The 13,266-nt window shown below is 33.8% G+C and overlaps 1 protein-coding gene across 24 annotated transcripts in view; it reads right to left on the bottom strand.

The window, feature by feature from the left end:
• The window catches only part of ARHGAP32 (Rho GTPase activating protein 32), a 322,644-nt gene that overhangs the window by 24,790 nt on the left and 284,588 nt on the right, over window positions 1–13,266 (bottom strand). For all 24 annotated transcript variants that reach the window (XM_072729366.1, XM_072729354.1, XM_072729363.1 and 21 more), the window contains 3 exons: window positions 7,877–7,979; window positions 5,892–6,036; window positions 5,352–5,434 (listed from right to left, as the gene is read on the bottom strand). In XM_072729366.1, coding sequence (XP_072585467.1) covers window positions 5,352–5,434; window positions 5,892–6,036; window positions 7,877–7,979 — 331 coding nt within the window. The remainder of the gene's footprint in view (window positions 1–5,351; window positions 5,435–5,891; window positions 6,037–7,876; window positions 7,980–13,266) is intronic.

Genomic DNA, 13,266 nt, shown 5'->3' with positions numbered 1-13,266 from the left:
TGCACCACTGTTTATTACAGCATTATTTACCATAGCCAAATTATGAAAGCATCTCAAGTGTCTATCAGTGGATGAATGGATAAAGGAGATGTGGTGTATACATACATTGGAATATTATTCAGCCATAAAAAGAATGAAATCTTGCCATTTGCAACAATATGGATGGAGCCAGAGAGTATAAGTCTAAGAAAAATAAGTCAGAGAAGGACAAATACTATTTGATTCACTCATATAGGAATTTAAGAAACAAAACAAACAAGCAAATTAGGGAAAGGGTTAAAATAACATATAGCCCATTCACATAAGGGAATACTATTAAAAATCATGTTTTTTCAAGAACATTTAAAAAATTAGGAAATGTGAATGCTAAAATCTTAAAAAGTCTGGATGGGAAGAAATATATTAACAGAGATTAACACTCACTCAAATTATGTAGAAGACACTAAAATATAAAAACACATTATATAGCAGGAGATATATCACAAGGAATTATATATAATATACAATGAGATATATATGTGTGTGTATATATATAGTAAACAATATATATAAAACATGTCAGCATACATTGTAGGTAATGTAGATTAGGAATACAGAAAATAATATTGGGATATGTATACTATATGTGTGTGTATATATATGTATAACAAACTATAAAACATATGGTGCATAAAATATATAAAATGTGTATGCAATATATATTATTGAATATTTACGATGTGCTAGGTTCTATTCTGAGAATACAGTGATAAGACAAAACTCATGACCTCAAGGAGCCTGTTTTAGGGAGATTATATATAAAATAGGCAACACTATAAACACACACATTTATATATATACATTATAGATAAAACAAAAAAGTAAATGCTTGTTATTCATCACAATAATAATAGAGGTAATTAACTCAAACAGTACTTATATAACAGGCCTTGTTCTAAGTGCTATTCCTTTAATATTCATAATAATCCTAATAGAAAAGTAACAGTATTCTCTATTTTACAAACAATGAACTGAGCCCAAGAGGCAAAGGAACTAGCCCAAGGTCACAAGGTCATACAGCTGATAGAGGCAATTTGGTTCCAAAGTCCCTACATTATAATGCCAATAATACATAGACATTATATAGTAGATAACACAAATATACTAAACAACAGGGTATAAATATATAAGAGATATAAATAAAAACATGTTGGAAGATTTATTTATATAAAATATAAAATATATAGGAGAAACATGTACTTTATATACATACACACATATACATTCTCCATATTTGTCTCTTCTTACTGACGTTCTCTTAATTTACCCACAATATTAACCAATACTCTATTCCCTATGTACAATGTACTGACTGGTGTCTAAGGCAATATAAGTTTGTTTTTTTTGTTTTTTTGCCTAACAGGTTTCTGTCTCTAAACCACTTTGACTAAATATTTAAATTTTAAGCTTACCTAAAGCCAATTTTAAAGGGTTTCTCTGTTTATGCAAGATTTTAATTCACAATGAAGTTAAATACTATCACACTTATAAAACATGACTTTTAAAAACAGAATTTTTGTTTCCTGCTTCTATACAATCTATTGAATTTTTTGCAGTCTTCATAAAGGTGAGCTGCCAAATGAGGAAGGAACAAATACTGTGACAAGCAGAGAACAATTTAAAACAAAACCTATAATTACCAGTAATATTCTCATAGGGAGAAAAGATAATATCCATGAGATAAGGAGAAGGATGCTATCAAGTAGGAGCATTCACAGGAACAAGAAGGAAGTTCTTGGAAATAACTGTTTTTTAAATCAAGAAGTGGACTGGAGGAAATCTTTACATGAGAGCTGACAAAGAAAAGTTAAGAAAATGAAAGATTGGTTCAAGAGCTACAATAAGGGGATCCCTGGGTGGCTCAGTGGTTTAGCGCCTGCCTTCGGCCCAGGGCCTGATCCTGGAGTCCGGGGACTGAGTCCCACATCAGGCTCCTTGGATGGAGCCTGCTTCTCCCTCTGCCTGTGCCTCTGGCTCTCTCTCTCTCTCTCTCTCTCTCTCTCTCTCTCTCTTTCTCTCTCTCTCTCAGAAATAAATAAATAAAATCTTAAAAAAAAAAAAAAAGAGCTACAATAAAACCAGAAAGAGAATAGAGAAAAGATATGGGGTTTGAGTTGCAATGAGAACCATCACAGCAATAACAGTAAGAAAATTTCTCAGATGTTCCCCGATGGAAAAGGCCCACCGAGAACCCCACAGCAAATAAAGTAAAAGAATCCACCCCAAGATGAGTCAATATGAAAATAGAATGTTAGGTATATTCTCAGTATAAAAGCATCCAGAAAGGATATAGACAAAATAAAATATGTCATATTAAGTACTGGCAGACTAGAATCAGATATCACTGTGGCACTTTTGCTTAGATGACAACAGTGCAATGCCACCAAAATTATGGGAAAAAATGATTTACAGACTAAAACTCTAGAAGTTATCAATCAAATGCAAGAGTAGAATAAAAGCATTTTCATCTCGATGTCTCAAAACATTTACTTCCATTATAGCTTTCCTCAGGAAGCTACCAAAGATGTCTACAACAAAGCAGGGAGTGCATACAAGAGAAGTGACAGCAAGAGATCCCAAAAAGAAGGATTCAACTCGTGCAGGAGGCAATGAAGAGAATTTCCAAAATGAGTGGGGAAAGAGTTGGCAGTGTTGTAGGTCTAGAGAGAAATCGGCCCGGACAGAGGGACTGAGTAGTGGGACAGAAGGCTCTAGGAGGGATGTTTTCATGGAACAACAACAAAACTTTAAAAAAAAAAAAAAAAAAAAAAAAAGCTTGCCTGATAAGTCTGAAGTCCCTCGAGGGTGTTTCAGGGATAAACTAGTGATGAACAGAAACGGAGCAAGCCAAAAATGGGCAACTGCTCCAAAACACACACAAAGTTACCTCAGAAAGGAAACAGAGGTCTGGTATATATTATGTGCAGTTGTGAATAATAGAAAGTTATTACAATACAGTGAATACTGGTTTTTAACTCCAAATGCTAACCTAACCAGAGGATGAAGACCAGAAAAGGGGAAACATGTGTTTGTGTGGTATGGCAGGGGGGTGGGGGGCGGGTAAAGACAGTAAAATTTCATTTACCATAAAAGAAAGGTAAAAACGGGATCCCTGGGTGGCGCAGCGGTTTGGCGCCTGCCTTTGGCCCAGGGCGCGATCCCGGAGACCCGGGATCGAATCCCACATCAGGCTCCCGGTGCATGGAGCCTGCTTCTGCATCTGCCTATGTCTCTGCCTCTCTCTCTCTCTCTCTCTCTCTCTCTGTGACTATCATAAATAAATTTTTAAAAAATTTAAAAAAAGAAAGGTAAAAACATCTAAAAATGAAAAATCAGGAAATAACATAAGCATGTTATTCAGAAACAGAAGCTAAAAAAAAAAGAAACAGAAGCTAAGGAGAAATCAGTAAGGGGAGTTGTGCAGTAGGAGACTGCTGTTTTTTACTGTCAACTATGTACAATGTTTGACTTTTTAAAATTATGTGTATATGAATGTTACATTGGTCTTTTTTTTCCCCTTAATTTAGAGAAGAAAGATAGATCTACATGGTACCTCCCGTAAAACTATCAAGCCAAGGAATCTTGGCTTAATTCTAATCATCTGTCTTGCTATGCTTTCTATTAAAAGAATAAAATACTAAGGACCAGACTCATTCACACATTGGATCTCATTTTAACATCAAAAGAAAATCCTCTTAAGAGAGTATTATTAGTATTCTTTTCACAGATATGGAGATTAATGCTTAGAGAGGTCACGAAGGAAGTGATGAAGTTGCAAACTCAAATTCAGATGTATCAAAGCTAGTATTCATTATACTGTACCAGGTTTCCTTTTCTGGTAAACTAAAAAAGTCTTCTTTCTCCTTAAATATTCTTCAATAACTGTATTATCAGATCTGTCTCCTCAGCCTTCTTTTTCCGGGTTGAATACCTGAATTTCTTGAGCTTCCTCCACAGAAGCTCTTTGTGTTGTATTTTTTTCACTCTTCAGTGGGTCCTTAATAACCTCTTTAATTTCCTAAACTCCTCTTAAGACAGGGCACATTAACAGGACGATGAGTCAACGCTAAGTTACCTTCTGGCTCTTGATTATTATGATTTATAGCTATAGCATGGACTAAAAATAATGCACTGATTTTTAAGGTTGATCAAAAATTTTAGGGGTGTCTGGCTGACTCAGTCAGAAGAGCACATGACTCTTGATCTCGGGTTTGTGGGTTCAAGTCCCACATCGGGTATAGAGATTACTTACCTAAATTAAAAAAGAATTTAGTGCCAAATTTAGTGCTGAGTTTTAAAACATCTTTATAAACAATGTCATTTTGAAAAAGTAAGCACTAAATTATTTAATTTGTACATTACCAAAACATCTGCTGCATTTATTTCTTTGTCAATAATTGAAATTTAAGAATTTTACCTTTTGCTTTTTTGTCTTTTATCATCTATGGTTTACCATTTTCTTTCTCTCACTAAATAGCAGTCATCTTCAATTTTATTCGGGTCTTTTCAGATATGGGCAAAAATATTTCTGAGAGGGCAGCCCAGTGGCTCAGTGGTTTAGCGCCACCTTCAGCCCAGGGCATGATCCTGGAGACCCGGGATGGAGTCCCACGTCAGGCTCCCCACATGGAGCCTACTTCTCCCTCTGCCTGTGTCTCTGCCTCTCTCACTTTCTCTCTCATAAATAAATAAATAAACAAAATCTTTTAAAATTAATATATATATATATATTTCTCAGAGTCCAAATTAACATACAAATAAATTGCACCTTAAAAAGTAGCAACAACAACAAAACCAATAAATAAGAAGAAAACACCCAAGATTTGAGCTCTTTATAGATATGAGAGTCTCTTGAGGAAGAATTCTGTGATACCTGTTAGATTTTGTGGGTCTACACAGACACCTTTTAAAGAAGGAAAGAGGGTTGGAAAAAAGGAAACAAGTAAACAGGCCCCCAGTACTGTGTCCATATTTTGGATCCACGCAATCACAAGTAAAGTACTCTTACTTGTGATCATACACCCCAACATTTCTCAGTGGCTCAAAAGACAAATCAAACAACAAAACAGGCTTAATCAACTATCCATCTGTCCACTTATTTATTCATTAATTCAACATTTATTAAGTGGTTATTGGATGCCAGTACTGTGCCAGGCCTTGGGATACAATGACAAATAAACATAACGTCTGAACACATGGAAGTTTAAATAGAACTCCATGGAAATTTAAATAGTTAGAAACCCAAGGAAAAAACTATTCTTCACATCAACTGATTTGTACTTTTGGGTGCTATCTTACAACACGTGACTCACCTGTAGTGCGGAGGGGGAAGTTGCTGGATGACGTCATGAATTTTTATCAGCCTTTCTTCATCTGTTGCTGCTGAGACAGCATCCTGCAACAATCACAATGTGAAATAAACCAGTAGGCTTTGTTGGTAAAAAAAAAAAAAAAAAAAAAAAAAAGCAATTCAGTTTTTACTCTACCTTTTGATGCTGAATGGAAAGGAAATACAGAGTATCAACAAAGTAAACTTTGCTTCCATACTATGTGGACATTGAAATCTATTAAAAGATAACTTTTTAAAACTTTATGGTAACCAATATTAAGTGTGATAAGATTAGTGGATCAAAGTCAGAAACTAAAAGAAAGAAAATGTGAAAACAATGAAGACTATGGACTAGCTAACAATAACTGTGTTTTGTTTTCTTTAAAGGAGATATTTTAGTCACAGAACTATTTCTTACATGACTAAACCAATCTTTACACGTTTGGAATAAAATGACAGCAAAACTCCAAAGAGAATTTGATTAAAAGTGACTTTAATTACTCACAGAAAAAACAATACTCACAGAAAATTTCTCATACAGCTGGTACGTGAGCAGAGGGTTTGGGAGCTCTCGAAAATATAGCTTACAGAGGGAACCCACAGAATGGATGTCTTGAACATATGGTTCTTTTGTCAGGTCGGGGACATGTTCAGAGTCAAACTCGTGGCTAACAAAGATGAGAGACAAAACAAAATTATTTTATTGAAGAAAAGCAAATATAGGACTTATATATAAGCAAAGCAAAGTTAATGTTTTTATTCAAGTGATTGTATTAAGTTACATTTGGACTTCAGCATTAACTAGATGTCTGATCATAAGACAAGTATTTTTCTAAGTGGAAATTATGGGCATAGGTCTAATATTAAAATGGACAATAATCTCTGAAATGCATATTGATGAACAACTCTTAACACATAGATCTGAAAACAGAACTACGAATTTCCAATGGTTTGAATATCCAATATTTTGGCATTTCTGCAAGCTAGAGATGACTGGCAGCTGGTCCATGAGCAATTCTATACAGAAATTCCTCAGGTACAAGAAGTATAGTTCAAGAATACTTCCATTGAAGAAGGGTAATAAGGAAGCCAGAAATATTATAAAGCAATTTCTAGCTAACCAAGTTTTATAGCCAGCAAAATCTATAGTTTAAAGTGAGTGAAATGGAAGTTGTGCTTAATATACTAAGGCAGGTTAGGCTCACTCTGCAGGAGGTTAATTAATATTAATCTACAGGCATGGGACTACTTATCAACCTAGAGGGTTAGTGTATGTATGTGGACAATGTGCATATGAGATCTGTTGCATCTGAAGCTAAAGACTGACACTGTCTTTAGCACAAGAATCAATTTAAATATTTTCCAAACATGTATTCCTGAAAACAGTGATGAGCTCTGTGGTCAATTAGAATATTAAAATCTGCATGGAATAATGGTATTTACCATGCACCACCATTCAAAACAAAGGATAATAACATATTAAGAATAAACTAGAATCTGAGAGATGGAGCAAAAATAAAATTTCTATTGCTCATATAAAGGAGACCATTATTTTTGTCTCTCAGGAGGGCCAAGGATGTAAAACACCGAACATACACACAATTGAGCATACATTACAGCATTAGCGTTAAAAGAGATTGGAAGAAGTTTCACCACAGAAATGCGAACAATCATAAGAGAATTTTATGAAAAACTATATGCCAACAATTTAGACAACCTGGAAGAAATGGATAAATTCCTGGGAACATATAAACTACAAAAACTGAAACAGGAAGAAAGAGAAAACTTGAAAAGACTGAAAACTAACAAAGACACTGAATCAGTAATAAAAAATCTCCCAACAAAGTTCAAGACCAGATGGCTTCAAGGGTGAATTCTACTAACATTTAAAGAAGAGTTAATACTTCTTTTTCTCAAACTATTCCAAAAAATAGAAAAAGGAAGGAAAACTTCCAAACTCATTCTATGAGGCCAAAACCAAATAAAAGAATCCACAAAAAAGAACTATAGGCCAATACCACTGATGAATATAGAAGCAAAAATTCTCAATGAAACACTAGTAAAATGAATCCAACAGGACATTAAAAAAGAAACGATTCATCCCGAATCAGGTGGGATTTATTCCTGGGCTGCAAGGGTGGTTTAACATAGTAAGTTTCACTTGTCAATTTTAATTAAGAACTAAGAAATAATTCTATTAAAATGTAAATTTTCACCTCTCATTGTTTTCTTGGATTCAAACTTTGAAATTTGCTAAGGGCTTCAAATACTGCAGTGAGGCAAAATATGAGAATTGAGGAGGTTAAGAAGCCATGGTCTTCTGATACAACAGATGAAGAAATGGCATTCAGGAAAACATCTACAGAGAATACTATGGATATTACTTCCTACTTTATCTCAACTATAATACTAAAAATTATGGTAATCAATGTGACTTTAATTTTGAAATAATTTTATTTTAGTAAATTACAACGGGAATAAAAAAGATACTGCCAGATAAAGTTTTACCGTAGTCTCTGGATATTAGAGGCAACGCCAGAGAGACGATATATTCCATCCACGATGCCATATCTCTCAATGAATGCTGTACAGCTCTGAAGAACCTGGGGCACTGAAGAGAATTTTCAAAGACATGGATTAAACTGGGAATATTCTATCAAAACAAAGTCACCAAAAAATGAGAATGTCTTAGTTTTCACAAGCGAAATAAAATCTATAAATTAAAATTATAAGTGGCAGAGATTAATCTACTACACAAAGTGATGAGGACATGTTTACTTATTTTCACATTGAAACTAGACAACTGGTTCCTGAATATCAAGATGGATTCTCTCCCATTATATTTAGGCAAGTGAAAGAATTTGTTCATTATTAGGACAGTCTAAGATCTACGGCAGTCTTGTATAGGTCATGTCACAACACTGAGATGAAATGTTTTGTCCTAACACCATATTAGACTTGAAAAAAGATACAGCTTTTCAGCTGCATTTCATACATAGAAAATGGACAAAGTTAATGTGTATCCCAACATAATAACTGCCTATAAATGCTCCAATTTCTCACTTTTAAAAGTGTCTTCCATCTTTTCGTAGTTAATGCTGATTCTAAATTTTATCCAGTAAACAAAACATGGACATAAAGCAAAGGTCAAAGCAATTTCAAGTAGAAGGAATCTTGTCATTTCCTGCCTGTCTTTACATTAAAATTGCCAATGTTCTGGCTTAATACTATTAGCTCATCGATAAGTAGAAAGAAAAGAAGGGTACTCTCTCTGTTTACCTCACTGAACACCTGACACTGAGTGCCATTCTGGGCCTATAGTCTAGAAAAGACTGTTCAAAGTATATAATTTTACATTTTTTTCATAATCACTCAAAACTAGACAGTAGCTGAAATTTGAACTTTGTCTTATAATGCAGACTGATTAATTCACAGGCTTTAGTAACTATGTTCATTTGATAGTGTTAGTTAAAAATCTCTGAAAAGGAGATTGGGAGAACATTATTTGGTCTGCAAAAAATTACTACACAAGGGATGAAACATCCATATTGGGAAATGAAACTACTAAGATATTTTAATAAGTTAATTTTAGCTAATGTATTTTACTTATTGTAATATAATATTAGTTTATTAATATAAGACTTCTTCCTTCTTCTGCCTCCTTGTTCTTCCTGCATTCTATCTTTTAAATTCTGTTAGGTCCTATAATTTACATTTAAAATTTACACTCCCTAGCTTTGAATAATTTCTTGAAGCAGCTATATTTTTGAGCATGTAAAATGTGCCAAGCTAAGTGTTTTACAAGAGATGCTCTCATTTAAATTCATAGGAAAAGCTCTATCATTATCCCCATCATATAGAGAGGAAACTGAACCTTGCAGAGATGAAGTTTTACCGAAGGGCAAGCAGGAAACAATGGCAGAAACAAGACTCTACCTAAAGCAGTCCAACTAGAAAGCCAATTTTTACTTAGCAAAATACTGCCTAATAATGTAAGGTCCTTTATAATTGCACTTTTTTTATTGTTAACACATTTCCATATTTCACAACTCTAGGCCAACTGAAGATTCATCTTTGGCCATACAAACCAGTCATTTTATAAGTCCCTCAATTTCCTCGTAGAGAAAAAACAATTTCCTCTCCCCGGACTCTCTTCCTACTAATGCCTTCCTACAGAAAAACTCTGGCTGTTGTTGAAAACCCAAATGAACTATCACTCTTAAGCAAGCCTTCTTTAAATACTCATGAGGAGTGGTAGCTGCATAATGTGGTAGGTGCCCAAAGAACTATGTCATTTTGAAATATTATTTGTTTGTTTATACAACTCTTATCCTTTAATAGCCATACTTTAAGGAGCAAAAGCATGGTTCATCCATCTTTGTACATCCAAAATCCAGGAGCATGTCTTAAAACAATGTACAAAATGGATAAATGGATTAATTAATAAGTGCTCTTGTGAGCCCAAAAAGTTATATGACCAAGTCAGTGGAGTAGGGAAATCTTAGTTTTCATTAAGAAGCTGTATTCATTTTCAACTGTATGCTTTCTGCCTCTAAAGATATTCAAGAATTTTAGTAGCAAGAAAGGGATTGCATTTAGGTGGTAGAGATGAAAGGTGGGTAGAGTTGCCAGGTATTTTTTTGTGGACTCACTTTGATGTTATAAGCAATCTCTATGTCAAATTGATATGCCAAATATAAAGTATCTTCCCGAAAAATAAAATATCTTGCTGAACTTGAATCCTACTCCTAATACTGTTCCATTGAAGATAACCTCGGTGCCTAGGTTTCTATCCTTACAAACTAGATGTAAAAAAAAAAATAAATTGGAACCTGAGAAATTTCTATCACCTACTTCGAAGAAAATATGTATAAAAATTATTGGGATAACTAACAAAATGACTTAAAGAAAGAAAGGAAAACAAATCTTTTTTTCTTCTTTTTTAAAAAAGATACTTCTTATTATGTATGCTCCAAATTAGCATGCTAACTCACCCCAGTACACAAAGCCCTTCAGAATACAGGGTTTTATTTCTGTATTATCAGGCTCTCATAGTATGCATTTTTACAGAATTTTCAAAAAAACCAAGCTACCATCCATTAAAAAGTATAAGTAAGTTTCTTGGGGCTCTCACAAACATGTGATATTAAATTCATACTTACTTATATTCTCCCAAACAAGGAGGAAAACTTTGAAAATACAGGGAATTAGAAGTCTTTTTCTGGTAGTATGGCTAAGGCTCTGTAAGCATAATACTTCATGGAAAAGACCTGAATTCTTTCTTTACATTTTACATTCCCTAGGTAAAAAGACTGAATGTCCACATAATCACGTATTGGGCCTTCATAAGTAAAATCACCATAACTGAATAGTATTTTTACTAGAATTTTTAGAGAGACAAATGAAATCGTTATTTACAATAGGTAGTATAAAGAGAAAAGCATAAAATTCATTTTAAAGAAAAGAGTAGGGGGACTGTGACACTGGACTGGCCAGGTTCGAGGACGTCGGAGCTTCCTGCCCTCCTCCCCTCCCACCTTTATCCTGAAGCCCCACAATAAAATGGTTTGATCCAGAAAAAAATAAAAATAAAAATAAAAATAAAAAAAAATAAAGAAAAGAGTAGAAACTGAAGCACAGTAACAGAAGATAAAAAGAGAAAAGATTTAGTTTCTCTTTCACTAACACATAAAAAAGCAATATGGGAACCCAATACACTATTAGAGAAATCCTAGTTAGAAAGGCATCATGTTAGCCAACTTTTGCCTCCAAACCATCTAACAAACCAGCCAAGTGCACAGTTAACAATGGCCCTGTCAAAACACAGCATTAGAAACCTCCCAACCAGTTTTTCCAAAAGATGGTAGAACTTGAGGAATTATTTGCACATTCTCCTATAAAACACTTCTTATCCACTTTTATTCAGTATGTAAATCATGACGGCAACATATCAAAAAGTACATATCTTGGATGTCCGGGTGGCTCAGCAGTTGAGCATCTGCCTCCAGCTCAGGGTGTGATCCTGGGGGCCAGGGATCAAGCCCCACATCGAGCTCCCCGCATGGAGCTTGCTTCTCCCTGTGCCTGTGTCTCTCCCTCCCTCTCTGTATCTCTCATGAATAAATAAAATCTTTAAAAAAATTAAAAATTAAAAAATTAAAAGTACAGGTCTAAACTGATGACCCTTAAGTTCAGAATCATAGCTAAGAGAAGGATGTGATAAGGTAATAGGACACGAATTGGTCTTTGGTTTTCCTTGATAGCTGCGGCTTCATTTCTGTTCTTTTTTCTTCATTCATTCATTCATTCATTCATTCACTTACTCATTCATCAATCATTTATTACATCCTCTTTATATAGATACATGCATTCTGTGATACAGAAAAAGAGTGCACTTCCATTCTCAGGGTGGTGGCTTCTAGGCTGTAAGTGCGCCGGCACAGCATTACTTAGTAGAATGTGCATCCCGATTTTTAGTTAGGAAAATATGATTATCTAAAGGATTACTCTCAAACACAGAAATATGTTCAGGCAACAGAGTTTCCTCACCTTGAGTTTTTCAATTTTTATATTTTTTACCAACTAATTTGTTTTTTGTAGAGAACCAAGTTTTCTGTAAAGTTCTTTTTTGCAATTTCATTTCAAACCTCATTTTAAGGAAATTTGGTTTCCAATATGTGCAACAAATAAAACAAGTCCTAAAAAAAAATAAATGATCACTGAAAACGTTTTGTTTCATTGGAATAAATTTATCATAGTTAAGGGATGCACAAACAACTGTAGTTACTAAATGTGTTATTTTTCAGAAAGAAAGGACATACTGGCCGTCTGACCTCTCCTACCATATTAAGAATGGAAACACACCCGAAACTTCTAAGTACAATTAAAACTTGCTGAATTGACATGTGAAAGCTAAAGAGCATAGTGGAAAAAAACCAGGAAACACTCCCTCCTGTTAGTAGCACATCTACCCAAGGCTGAACAAAATGAGATACGAAAGAAATAAAAATGAAAAAGTTATAAAAGTAAAAAAGAAACTAAGATAACAAAAAACATTTGACTATATAATTAAGGATGACTAGGCAAATGACAAATTATCCACTAAAACGTACTATGTGACAAGATTTTGTTTTTTAAATCAGTTCTTTAGATAACTGTATAAAATCTTTAAGCAACTCAATTATAAGCATTATGGTCTGTGGTAGCTGAAATGCTGTAAGATCATTCTGAGAGAATCCTGGAACCAGGGAATCACTGAAAGAATTTTTTTTTAAATGCCTTGTCAGGTTCCTACATGATTTCTTACAACACTTTGTATAGAAGAAACAGGTCAGGTTTGTCACTTGCTCCAACAGGGAGGTGCTCAATAGTTTAGAAAGTGTTAACAGGATAATCTCTCTATAAAGCTGATTATTCATTAGGAATAAAATTCAAAAAATGAGTCACCTAGCAAAACAATACTCTGGAATGAGCTTTCTTCTTAGAAAAATCTGGTACAAAATCTAGTTTATATATAATAAGGACACTATGTTAAAGCCCAAACTAAAACTGAATAAATGTAAGAAAGAACGATTTATATATACTATATAATATTATCTATCTGGCTATCCATATTTATCTACTCTCTCCTTACAACTATGTATATACTATATAAATATATCATTCTTCTTTGTGATTATTCTGTTTGCATTTAGACTTTAAAATATTATGTATTATATATTCAATCCTGTTTGTTTTAGACATTTTTAAAATAGTCCTCCTTCTCTCTACATGCACACACATAACTGTAGTTATAAATTATACACAGTATAAATGAAGTCTCAAAATCTTGTTTTAATTGCCCCATAATAAAAATCATTTTCTTTCCTAATTAAAATTTTAGTTAGTAAATTTCAAAG

The sequence above is a fragment of the Vulpes vulpes genome, chromosome 12 (genome assembly GCF_048418805.1).
Source record: "Vulpes vulpes isolate BD-2025 chromosome 12, VulVul3, whole genome shotgun sequence".
NCBI classification, from domain to species: domain Eukaryota; kingdom Metazoa; phylum Chordata; class Mammalia; order Carnivora; family Canidae; genus Vulpes; species Vulpes vulpes.
The sequence above is the reverse complement of the archived record's forward strand: the minus strand, read 5'-3'. Positions and strand labels throughout refer to the sequence as shown.